Raw genomic sequence first — 13,503 nt, 5'->3', positions numbered from 1 at the left:
TTTTACAGTATTGGCTTTCCTTTAACAGCCTTAGCATCACATGACCTTCCTTTAGTGACTCTAAAGCAAACCGTGCAAGACAAGTCACCAGCATCATTGCATAATGTGCACAATAGATTGCCAAACATAGACATATTACCATCAGTGCATTCAGTACCTTTAATATCCCCCCTAAAGTTAGAGAGTGGAATAAAATAACTCCTAGCTTGAATTTGAGTAAATCAAAACATCGTTGTGGAAGGGATTTGGTGAAAACATTAGTTGGTTGATCTGCAGTAGGTATATAACGTGTGACCAAAGAGCCTAAGGCAACATTTTCTCTCACAAAGTGATAGTCAATTTCGAGATATTTCATACAGGCATAAAACATAGGATTAACAGTAAGGTGTAAGGCATTAATGTTGTCACAAAAGAGTTGTGGAGGCTGATGTAGTGAAATACCAATATCACGAAGTAGATAAGTAATCCATGTAATCTCAGTAGTGGTATACGCCATGGATCAATACTCAGCTTCGGTACTAGACTGAGAGACAGTTGGTTGTTTCTTGGAGCACCAATAAATGCAGTTGGCTCCAAGATAGATACAGAAACCAGTAGTACTTCTTCTAGTGGTTGGACAATCGGCCCCGTCTGCATCAGAGAAACCATACAAAGGAGAGGAACTATTGGACAGGAAACGAAGACCATGATCTTGTGTACCATTGAGATAGTGTACTATGTGTTTGGCAGCCTTGAGATGAAACATTGTAGGATTATTAAATGATTGACAAATCTTGTTAACAACGTACTGTATATTTGGTCTTGTAAAAGATAACTATTGAAAGGCTCTAACAATGCTTCTAAATTGATGAACATTGATAGGCTCATTGTCTAACAAATTAAATTTTTCTTTTCGAGCAATTGGGGTAGCAAGAGAGGAATAAGAAGATACATCGAAATGATGAAAAAGATACTTTATATACTGTGATTGAGAAAGAAGAGCTCCACTTGGAAAATATTTGATCGACACACCTAAGAAATAATGGAGCATGCTAAGATCTTTGATAGTAAATTCTTGACTAAGCTTTTGTAATAAGATTTGAATAAGAGAATGACCATTTCCAGCAACAATAATGTCATCTACATAAACTAAAAGAAGAATGATAGCAGATGGTCGGTGATAAATAAATAATGATGAATATGCCTTGCTACAAAGAAAGCCAAGATGGAGTAGGAACTGTGATAGCCAATCAAACTAGGCTCGAGGTGTAACAGTCCAGTCCACCTACATGTGGATATTGTCCGCATTGACAACGAGGAATCCTCTTACAATCCAGCTCTCACGGGTTTGAAACATGTCCCACAAGGGAAATGTATCCACAGCCTTATAAGGCATGCTTCGTTTTCCTTTCCAACCGATGTGGGACTTCACACGAGTGCTGTTTTAAGCCATAAATTGATCTTTGAAAGAAAAACATGATCAGAAAAATGAGAATCAATGAAGCCAGGAGGTTGCTCCATGTATACGGTTTCTTTTAAATCGCCATGAAGAAAGGCATTCTTCACATCCAGTTGCTTTAAAGTCCACTTATGAGTAAGAGCAAGAGATATAATAAATCAAATAGTTGTAGGTTTTATAATTGAACTAAAATTTTCATCATAATCATGACCAGGAACTTAAGTGAAACTTTTAGCAACCAACCAAGCCTTAAACTATCAGGGGAACCATCATCTCTATATTTTAGTATAAAAACTCATTTTGAACCAACTACTTTGGCATGAGTTGGCCAGGGAACCAATGTCCACGTTTGATTTTTCTCTAAGCTTGAAGTTCTTCGTGCATTGCAGCTATCCATATTTCATCTTTAAAAGCTGTTTTTAAAAGTTTTTGTTTTAACAGCATTGGAGGAACTTATTGTCAGTAGCATCATCTGAGAACTAAGAGTTGGATCATTCTGAAGCTTTCACCTAGTTATCATATGATGTGTGGGAGTTGAAGAATTTTGAACCATGGAGGACATTAACTGAGCAAGAGGAAGCAATACAGAAAGACGTTGTGAGATGTCATTTTGTGGCACTGGTGAAACATGAACAGAATCTAATGCAGTAACTATTGCAGAAGAAATAGGTAATCCTTCATTATTCTCAAAACACTGTGAAGTACTGTGTGTTTCAATATCTTTAGAAAACTGGGAATTATTTAAGCTCTAGGGTTCCACATAAGTTAAAGATTCTGGTGTGGCAACAGAGGATTCGGTATGCTCAACTGTTAGAGAAACAGTAGAATTTGCTGTTGGCAAAAAAGAAATAGCTGAACCATTATGAGTAACTGTGTAAGGACCAGTAGAATGTCCTGGTGCCATGTGACAAATGTTTTTACCAGTATCGACAGAATTATCAACTCGTGATGAATGGCCATGTTGTTGGTCCTTTTGTGAAGTATTCGAACTTTTTGGAGCTCTTATCACCATTGGTGCACACCATTCATTCAATTAGGAAATTCGATGAGTTCTAACTCTTGTGAACTCTTATGAAACTTTGCACATGAAGCATATGGAAAACATGTCTTATCAAACATAACGTGCTAAGAGATAAAAACTCTATTTGTAGGTAATACAGACATTTGTAACCTTTGTGAAGAGAACTATAGCCAATGAAAATACATGGACAAGTTTTTGGTTGAAATTTCTTGTGATTGAGATGTCTAAGTGAAGGGAAACAACGACAGTCGTCGAATACCCGTAAGTCATTTTAATTTGGATGCCATTGATATAACTTAAAATATAGGGAGCTGTTGTTGACGGTAGATAGAGGTAGCATGTTGATTAAATAAACAGTTGTTAAGAATGCATCCACCCATATTGAGATAGAAAGATTAGCTTGAAAAAGGAGAGTCAAGCCAGTCTCCATAACATAACAATGTTTATGTTCTGCCACTCCATTCTGTTCAGGAGTTCTAAGATAGGAAACTGTTGATTAAATAAACAGTTGTTAAGAATGCATCTACCCATAGTGAGAGAGAAAGGTTAGCTTGAAAAAGGAGAGTCGAGTCAATCTCCACAACATGATAGTGTTTACGTTCTGCCAATCTATTCTGTTCGGGAGTTCCAGGACAGGAAACTTGTTAAATTCCATATTTTTAAAATCTGATTTTTTAAAACTTGTTAAATTCCACATTATTAGATTCCACATTTTTAAAACTTGTTAAATTCCACAAGTCTTTGAAATCTGATAAAGCATTCAAAAAAATCAGACTTTTTCTTAATAGGATAAAACCATGAAAATCTGGAATAATCATCAACAAAGAGTGCATAAAATCAAAATTTTGAGAAGAAGTTATTGGAGTAGGTCCCCAGAGATCACAATGAATTTTTTCAATAGGAAATTTAGAAGTTTTATTTGATGTTCCTAAAGGAAGTTTACAACTCTTGCATAACTGACAACTAACACAAACCGAAGGCTTAGAATTCCAGTGACTGAAATTGATATTTTTTTTCTTTCCTTCAAAACATGTAAGAATTTAGAATTTGGATGGCCCAATCTTTGATGCCAGATAGTTAACAAAACTGCCCTTCCTTTTATTACTGAGAAAACTTTGTGAACCGGATCTTCAAAGGCAAACAATCAGCCTTTTCTACGCCCCTTCGCTATTATCCTTTGGTTTGAATCCTTTATCAAGAAACCAAAAGAATTGAATTTAGAGATGTAATGATTGTTGGAAATGAATTTATTAACAGATAATAGGTTCTTTGTCAAGGAAGGAACAACAAGTACATCCTTTAACCTTACTTTACTGTGGCTTGTAGGAATGTTGACATCACCAATGTGTGAAATGGAAAGACTCTCTCCATTACCAACATAAATAACATCTTTTCCATGATAAATTTGATGATTAGAAAGTTTACCTGCATCATTTGTCATATAAGAAGATGCACCTGAATCCACATAAAAGGTTTCATTAATTGGTTCACTTAATGAAATAGCAGCCAGTGCTTGACCTTCCTTATCAAGTTGGTATGAATAACTCTTCTAGCATGTTGCAGCAGTGCGATAAAAATTATGACCAATTTAACATTAAACCTTTGGCCTCTCTTTCTTTTGATTACGTTGAGAAGGATAATCCATATTTCTATGATTTTTCATATCTTTAAAATTATCTAAAACCTAGTTTTGTCGAGAAAGAAATGGATTGCAAGAGTCTTGTCTAGCAGAGGGTGCAAAGCCTCTTCCACGGGAATTAAAATCTCGACCACCTTCGCTGTTCTGTCCTGTACCTTTCTATCCAAAAAATGCTTGATTATGGTCAAAGGTCTATTTTTCTTCTTCTGGTTGAATTGATGAGGCTTGTTCATGTCCTTGAAGAGCAAGAAATTGATTGAAAGTAGGGTATGGTGGTTTGGTAAGCATGCCAAGTCTAAAATCTTGATATTTGGGTCCTAAGCCTCATGTAAGTTGAAAAACCTGATCAATATCAGAAACTGGTTAATCTATGGCAGCCAAGTTGTCACATATATTTTTAAATTTCTTAAGGTATTCATCAAAAGTGAGAGATCCCTTTATGAGCAACATCAGCATGTTCTTCAGTTGTCCTTCCTTTTCCTTTATGGATGGCAGAAGTTGTTCTTCTAATGATGTCTGCATTTTTTTTGCTGAATCTGCTCATACTACTAGATTTAACACCTCTTTAGACATATTTCTACGCAGCCAGGTTGTTAGTAGATCATCATTCGTGATCCATGCTTCAAACATGTTTGAATGAATTTTTAAATCAAGTCTCTTAGCATCAGTAATGTGGTGGAGTATGCCGAGACTCCTAATCAAGGGAAGAATTTGAGAATGCCAGATGAGGAAGTTGGAAGGAGTTAAACGACTTGAAACCAAGTTAGTACATTGATGAAAGCTTTGAATATTGAGTATTGGTTTGGAAAGGTTTGAGGAAGTCATGTTTAGGCTTGTAAGTTGTGGCTCTGATACCAAAAGAGTTTTAAGATATTGTTTTATTCAAATATTCCACACTACATAATCGTACAAAAGTTGGTTATTGTATAGTGTTACCATATGAAATCTTTATGGTAACGTCATAAAGCATTGTAAATATATATCAAATGAAATAAACAAATATCAATGTCAGACTTCAATACTTAACATGTGAGGCTGCACTACAGCAATGCTCTAACGTGTAAGGATGAGCTTGTTGATCAGTTTTAATGACTATTTTCCTTTATCAGTACCAATAGCACATGGCCCTCCTTTTACAGTACTAGCTTTCCTTTAACAACGTTAGCATCACATGAACTTCCTTTAGTAACACCAAAGCAAATCGTGCAAGACAATTCACCAGCACCATTGCATAATGTACATGGCAGATTGCCAAACATAGACATATTACCATTTGTATTACCGTCTGTGCATTTAGTACCTTTAATAAATAGAAGCGAGATATTTAGTATTTTAGCATACAACTTTTGATGAGGACTGTAAAAGTGAAACACAGTAATAGGCAACCAATTGGAAATTGATGATGATAAAATATAGCAGAACTGAATGTTTTCCATAAAAACTGCGGTGACATGTAAGCTTATGCAAGCGTACACAATCCAACCTTTATATTGTGTCTATGCTTTCTTTTTGCTTTCCCATTTTGTGCATGTGTAAAAGAACAAGGATGCTTTATTAATATTCCATGTTGTTTGAGATATGGAACAAAACTTCTAAATTTACCTTCCAAGTCTGTATGTAGATATTTAATCTTGCACTTTGTCTTTCTTTCAACCATTTCGATCCATGAAAAGTAATCTAAAAGTTTATTCTTTAAGGGATAAATCCATGTAAATCTAGTGAAGTTTACAAAGTGAATGTAGTATCGATATCCTTCTTTGGATAGTGTTAGAGTTGCACACAAAAGATCTGAATGAATCAATTCAAGAGAAGAACTTGTTTTACTAGATTAACTGCTTACCAAATTTACAAGCTTCATAAAAAGGTAAGTTGTCTTTATTAGCATGTTTGAATTGGTTACAAAAAGTTAATACTTCTTGTACAACAAAAGTTGAAGCATAGCCTAATCATTGATGCAAGATGTCTAAATTAGTCGTGATGTTCTATTTTACAAAAGAGACATCATTATTTACTTCTAGTAGCATTCTAGAAAGAACACAAATATGAGTTTGAAACAGTTTGACAACTTTTAAAGCTTCTCATTCTTGACTTGTAACATATACTATTGATCCCCTTTGTAATACTTCATGCTAATTCTTGATTGGAAGTTCAAGCTTGTATAAACCACCTTTAATAGTCCTTGTAAACTCTATTGCTTTGAGCTATTGGAATTTAACCTAATAGTAATTAGAGGAAAATTCCATGAAAAATTGAATTGTTTTGAGCCAATATTGATATACTAATCAATTCTTAGCAACACATGGTATTAAAAAACATTCTTAAGCAGAAGTGAACAAACTTATAACAAGGTAATAAAGTACCTCCTATATTAGTTATTTAAAGTCTTTGACCATTACCCACCAAAAGCTAATTCTTACCATTGTAGTCAACATGTCGAAACATGCTTGTAGTGTCACCAACAATATTGTTTGTTGCATTACTGTGAAGATACCAATTTGGATCACCAATTGTTATAGACGCTGCAAAGTTAACCACAGCTTGAGATCCAAAATCAGCTAAGTTGATCAATGATTACGACTTGATTTTGAGAAGATTGAGCAATTTGAGCACCATTGTTTACTCTAAAGGAGTTACAAACTGATTGTAAGTTCGAACTTGAGGTGGAGAGTATATTTGTATTGCCAGCAAACTGGTTATACCCTTGAGGACTAACAACATTCCCAAAATACATCATAGAAGAAGAGTTTTGAGTAAAAGGATGTTGAAGTATGAATTTAATTGTGTTATCCAAGGAATATCTTTGCCGGCCTGATTCGGCTCATCTAACAGTGGATCAGCAGGAAAATTGGAGGGTGTGATCACCGATTAACGGGCTACAAGCCTGACTAGTGCATGTAGCTTACCAGTGGCAGGAATGGGACAAAATGGCAACCACTCGGTTTTGGCATTAAATGGGTTCAGTTTGACTAGGTTCAGACCCTTGAGTTTGGGGAAAGGTTTCTTAGATTTGGGGAACAAAGCAGATATTTTGGAATTTGTTCAAAGTTGGGTCACTAGCAGAGAAAAATTTAAGACTGGTTTGGAAACTGATATAATACTGATATTTTAAATTTTTAAAACCACAGCTTTGTAAACATAACTCAAAATTTGTTGTACCGCCAGTTTATGAACTCATATTGACATGCTCTATATAATGGTATATTAGTCAAACCAAAATATTGACCATGTGAAAAGTCAAATTTGAGACCTACGAATAGTTCTGTTGGTCAAACTCAATCAACGCTTCAAAATTTCGAATATTTTTTTAGACAAGATGTTACACAGATGCATAGCATATATAGATAATATTATGCTTTATTATAAAAACCTCAAAGATTTTTGCCTCAACACCATGTTGAATTACTTTTTCTTTTAAGAGTTTAAACTAAAAGAAGGTAGTTCATCAATACATTTATATTTTTCTCTAACATGCTATAATAGTGTAGCTCTTCACATTGTATATAACCTCAATAACATCCGAGCAATTTTATATTATTTCCTATTTCTCTAGCTCTTTTGTGAGATTTCAACTTATGATTGGTAACATATGATAATCAACCTCACGGAATATACAAATTGCTTGAAAAGGAGACAAAATATACCTTTTAGATTAATTATATTTTTAAGCTTCGTATTATTCCTTTTCAAGTTCTTGTATACGTATAATTTGGAGGTTTTTCTTTTTTGGCCAGAAAAATAATACAACTAGCTTAGCATGCTCACATAATAATTTTCTTTTCTAAGAAAAGAAATAGTACCATCCATGGCATTGTACTTGTTTGTCAAGGCAGTATAGCCGTGGATGTGTTTATTGATTTTGGACAAAACTCAATTATTGCATGTGAGCTCACATTTATTGGAAGTCAACGTCGCCTTTAAAGGAATATAGTAGAAGTAATATCTCTATTAATTTATAATAAGCTAAATATACGTTTAATAATTTTAAATTCAGGGCAGTTGTGACTCTTGTACTAGTCTTATTTGAGTCCTCCCCTTTGATTTATTTTCTTTCTTGAGTTTGAATGCCTCAAGTGAGAATTGAAATATTGAATTATATAATTGCTTAGTCTCTGTCCCATTGCAAGTGGGGCAAAATGCATATGAGAATGCAATGGCTATTGAATAATATATCATTCAAGTTGGCATGCATTTGCATATATATATATATATATATATATGATGTATCAAATGCATCATAATGATGATGATGATTTAGTCGATGTAGAAAAGACAGACATCCTCTTATCAAAGGGCATATATAGATCCGCATTATTAGGGTCACGTATTTTCATGCATGAAAAATATATGTATATAAATTTATGGAAAACAGTTATGTTTAAATTAACAAGTAGAAAAAGTAGGGGCCAAAAGAAAAAGAAAAGAAATAAGAGGTACTGTTGGGGGGTTGACTTTAGAGTTGGGTTTGATGGATGCCGAATCTTTAGACCATGCAAACCTGTATTTTAATAGTTTTCACAGGCTAAACTACTCCTGCATGTGTTGGTAAATGTCATGTGTAGTTTGTAATAAAAATTAATATTGGCTTTTTTTGATTCTCCATAAATTCCTATTTCTATATGACAGCTCCTCATTAAAATTTAATACATATAAAATACAAAAAATATATATTATATATGAATATAGACATATATATACATTCAGCTTGGTTTTTAGTTTAGAAATGTTTGGACTCCTGTGTGACATATATCCAAATATGCCTAAAATCAATCTTTTGAAACCAAAAAATTGTTTTATATTAAATGTTTTGTTCTCTCCTACAAATTAAAAAAAAAAAAGTTTAATTTCTTGATCACATCACGAAAATTTAATTATATAATTATTTTTGTTAATAATTGGGAAACTAGAAGAAAAAACGTGTTAAAAGCAAGATTTGGTACTGATAAAGTCAATAATAAGGTTAATTTATTGAATGTTTTTCACTTATGCTTTCTATTTCTTTAAAGAAAAAACTACTTTAAAAAGAAAAGCGTGCACCACGAGACGACCTCATAGAAAAAAAAGGTCTTTCAATTTTCTCTTTTGTATAGGGGATTCATGAGCAACTGGGGTAAGTGATACCCTGCCTATATAGGTTATAAATAAATAAATATATATATATATATATTTAGAATATGTTTTTTTTAGAGGGACATTCTTATAGCATATTTTTACTTTTTTTTTTTTTCTTTTTTCCCCTGAAGATGGTAAACCATCTTAATTAATTTTGACGCCTTTTTTTTGAGGACGCTTTGCTTAGACGGCTGTGATTTCTCTCAGGATTCTTGTGATTATGGGGATGAAATATAGCTTTAGTGGTTATATATATCATGCAGCGTAGTATTTATGTTGTAAACCATAAATACACGAGCACAGAATATTGACTTTTGTTCGACCCACGGGCATAATTAATACGTGCCCCTCCCTTTAAGGTTCTAGGTTCAAGCTTTATAAGCTACCTCATCTACACCACTTGATTTTATATATATTCTTCTACTTGAAATTAATAAGCAGAATATTCAATTCCGAATTTTAACTTTTGGCAAAGCTTCTGTTTCCTTAAATTTTTTAGGAAAATATTTGGAGTTCAAATCCCCATCTTTAACATAATAATAATACTAATAAATAAATAAATAAATAATAAAAAAACAATAATCAATGGTCTAGTTGAGGACATATATGCATTATAAATTTGGGATTGAATATTTGGATTCATCATTGTTCCAAGGAATCCAAAAACAGACTCAAAGCTATATTTGACACTTCGTATCTGCAATTATAGGGGTTCATTGATATACATATTCATATATTTCATTTTTATATATCTATATTATAGTTGTGGAGATTCAAATTTAAAATCATTATTTGATAAAATAGCATATGTTTTTTAAAGTTGCAGTTTAGGTGATTATAATTAACTCTAATTAATTACAACATTCCAGATTCCTCTTAACATTCTCTTAATTATGTAAATGCATAAGTGGGTCCAAATGTGATGGTCCCAAGTATGGGGGCATAATTTTGGTAGTATATGCCATATATTGAAGGGGCAAGATAAAACCCAAAGCCTAGCTAGGGTACCTAGAGTTTCAAAGAATAGTTGACTTAGTTAGGGAGGGACAAGATTTCCCCTATTAGGACAAATCCATGATTTAATCAAAAGGGCATTTCTACCATTTTTCTAATAAATTTTGTTAGTGAGTGAATGAATGGCCAGCAAGTTTAAAAATTAATTGAAACCAAACCCTGGAGATAACTCTTTCCTAGCACACATCCTTATGCTTTTCTTTTCTTTTTCCCCTCTCTCTCTCTCTCTCTTTCTTTATTTTATTATATTTAATGTGTCTTTTCCTCTCACTAGTCACGAGCTGACGACCTAAACCTTTTTATTTTATTTTATTTTATTTTATTTTTTCTTTCTAAAGAGCCACAGGATTCTTGTAGAGGCGAGTGAGAAGCAACAACGTTGGTTCATAAAAGTTGACTACTTTTGTCCAATTTAAGAATTGTCTTCATGAAGAAAATTTCTGAAAATTTACTCTTTAAATTAAAAGGAAAGCTATATGTTTTCCATCAATTTGTAACTGCTGAAAGTGATTTTTTTTTTTTTAAGTCTTTTGCAAAATCTAAATGTCAATTTTTAGGGTGCGTGGTAGTTAATAGAATGGTTTGACTTCCATGAGCTTCATTTAGTATGCTTAAGTTTTTCCGAGTTAGATATCGGAAGATTACTATTTCTGTATCAGTTTTTTCTTATACAGTTCATAATATTTGTGGTCAAATAACATCTAAATTATATGTACATTTGAACACACCACAATTTATCAGTTTTTATTATGTGCATCCGCATTTTTCTTTTGTGATAATTAATTCATAATTTGTATTTCGGATGTATGACATTTTCCCAACTAGCTACCTACCTTTCTTTGGTCATAATGGGCTAGCAGTTTCCTTTTTCCTTCTTTTTTTTTGGGTTCTCTTATTAAGTGTAATAGCATTTCCTTAAGCATATATGTGGTAATTATTTAGTTTTTCATATATATATATATATATATCATATTCACATCAACATCTCACATACATACACATAAAGGGCATTCAGAGATTTACATAATACATCCAAGTAGCTACAGAGAGAGAAAGAAAGAGAGAGAGAGAGAGAGAGTTAATTTGTATGTCAAAGGAGAAAAGTATCCAAGTTTTTCCAAGTTTCCGTACCAATTCGTCATAGTGCTCAACTGCCTTATTTCATCAAGACAATTTTTCTCTCCAAACACACATCTTGAGGTAATTAAGAAGGGGGATGAGCGCATCAAAATCATTTCTCAATCAAAAACAAAGAAGATGATACCAAGATCTCATCACTACTATTTCTTGTTGATCAACAAGTTGGAATTGGAAATAGGAAGCAAAGTAGTTTCATAAAGATCAAGAGATCGATGGTGAGAAGTGACGATAGTTCCGAAGTTTCCAGACCAAGCCCTTCAAAGGAGAACGAACCCGAGGATGACTATGATCAGCAGCTCGACAACGATAGCCAGCGGCTGAAGAATGGTGGAAGCTCAAGCAATAGCACAGCAGAAGAGAATGCAAAGACGGGAGCTTCTGGATCTGTAAGGCAGTATGTTCGTTCCAAGACACCAAGGCTCCGATGGACTCCTGATCTCCATCTTTGCTTTGTTCATGCAGTTGAAAGACTAGGTGGACAAGATAGTAAGTACCAATTTCATTTTCTCTGAACTAAACTTTTCCTATTGAAGATAAAGAGAGATTATTATTATTATTATTATTATTATTATTCTCAATTATATTAATTGTGATTTGTTGGCGCAGGAGCAACACCTAAGTTGGTTCTTCAATTGATGAACATAAAGGGTCTAAGCATAGCTCATGTCAAGAGCCATCTTCAAGTAATTCGATAAAATATTTCCATAAATTTCTTGCGTAATTAACCTAGATTAATCCCCTATTTCTAATAATTAGCTAATGATTTATACCTGATTTTCTTTTTCTCCCGACTTTTTTGGATTGCTTTCTTCAGATGTACAGGAGTAAGAAGATAGAAGATCCGAATCAAGGTAAACTTTATCGGTTTTTTCAATCATCTTTACGACATGTAGCAAAAACGATTAGGGTTTGTTTGTCTGTGTAATTTGTTGAGATCTTGCTTGCTTTTCTTTGACACAGTTCTATCAGAGCAAGGGTTTTTCATGGAAGGAGGAGACCACCATATTTACAACTTCAGCCAACTCCCTATGCTACAAAGTTTTAACCAATGGCCTTCTAATTCGGCTTTAAGGTATAAGAAAATTCATTACACAAAATATTCCCTACTCCTTGATTCGGAAGCACTGCATATATATATATATATATATATAACTTGTTTTAATCTAATTAGTACTATCATAATTAACCATATCCACTTCTTCTCTTCTCAAGATATGGAGATTCTTATCGGCGAGGTCACGATCACCAGATTTATTTCCCTTATTCAGGAAGAGCAGCTCTTGGTAGTTCAAGACATGGACTATATGGTTCAGCCGCTGACAGAATGCTCAGAAACAATAACATTGCCACTTCTTCAAGTAGTAATCTTTCACCACTAAACAATCCTTCTTTCAACAAAATTGCTACTTGGAGAAGAAATCAAGCTCAGGACGAGTACCTTTCGTTTCATAGATCTTGGCAAGAGCCAGTTAGACCGAATTCATCATCAATGGAAGCTAACCTTCATCATCAAGCAATTTCTTTAAAGAACAATGGGTCTATTACTACAAATAGTAGAACAATTCAAGAAGCTGGTCAAAACCCATTGAAAAGAAAGAGTTCGGAATCGGATTGTGACTTAGATTTGAATTTATCTCTGAAAATAAGACCAAAAGATGATGAACTAGTAGTTTATGAGAAGGGTTTGGAAGGTCATGAAGAAGTGCTTAGTAGTACTTTGTCTCTTTCTCTGTCTTCAACTTCATCCTCGAAGCTTAGCAGGGTAAAAGAAAAAGGTGGTGATCATCAAGATAGGAAGCAAGCTAGGAGGATGGCAACAAGTACTTTTGATCTGACTTTATGAATGAGACAATTCTGAGTGAGATCTTGAAGTACTTGTTGACGATTATCAAAATGAAAATTTGAAACATTGTCATGTAGCTTCAGCATACAAAGGTAAATGGTCATTGATTCACTTTGTCCTTCTAGTTGCTTTTTTCATTATTTTTGTATGCATGATTAAACTGGTAATTTTAGTACGCTTTCAAATGGGTGAATTTCGAGGAATTAATCTCTATTTATATGTGAGTGTGTTTTTTTATATAGCACTAGCAGACATGCACCTTAAGTTTTTTATGTTGCATAGTTTTGAGAGATTAGAGG

The 13,503-nt window shown here is 33.5% G+C and overlaps 1 protein-coding gene across 1 annotated transcript; it reads left to right on the top strand.

Annotated features, from left to right (window-relative positions):
• Positions 1-11,255: 11,255 nt before the first annotated feature.
• Positions 11,256-13,240, top strand: LOC107413888 (putative Myb family transcription factor At1g14600). The gene is made up of 5 exons (XM_048469570.2): positions 11,256-11,847; positions 11,968-12,044; positions 12,176-12,212; positions 12,322-12,433; positions 12,574-13,240. The coding sequence occupies exons 1-5, from the start codon at positions 11,574-11,576 to the stop codon at positions 13,202-13,204; spliced, it is 1,131 nt and encodes a 376-aa protein (XP_048325527.2). The 5' UTR covers positions 11,256-11,573; the 3' UTR covers positions 13,205-13,240.
• Positions 13,241-13,503: the final 263 nt, after the last annotated feature.

The sequence above is a fragment of the Ziziphus jujuba genome, chromosome 8 (genome assembly GCF_031755915.1).
Source record: "Ziziphus jujuba cultivar Dongzao chromosome 8, ASM3175591v1".
NCBI classification, from domain to species: domain Eukaryota; kingdom Viridiplantae; phylum Streptophyta; class Magnoliopsida; order Rosales; family Rhamnaceae; genus Ziziphus; species Ziziphus jujuba.
The sequence above is the reverse complement of the archived record's forward strand: the minus strand, read 5'-3'. Positions and strand labels throughout refer to the sequence as shown.

Coding starts and splice junctions, on each gene's coding strand:
- LOC107413888 (XM_048469570.2), top strand. CDS start 11,574: ATGGTGAGAAGTGACGATAGTTCCGAAGTTTCCAGACCAAGCCCTTCA. Junction 12,045..12,175: donor ATGTCAAGAGCCATCTTCAA/GTAATTCGATAA, acceptor TGCTTTCTTCAG/ATGTACAGGAGTAAGAAGAT. Junction 12,434..12,573: donor CCTTCTAATTCGGCTTTAAG/GTATAAGAAAAT, acceptor TCTCTTCTCAAG/ATATGGAGATTCTTATCGGC.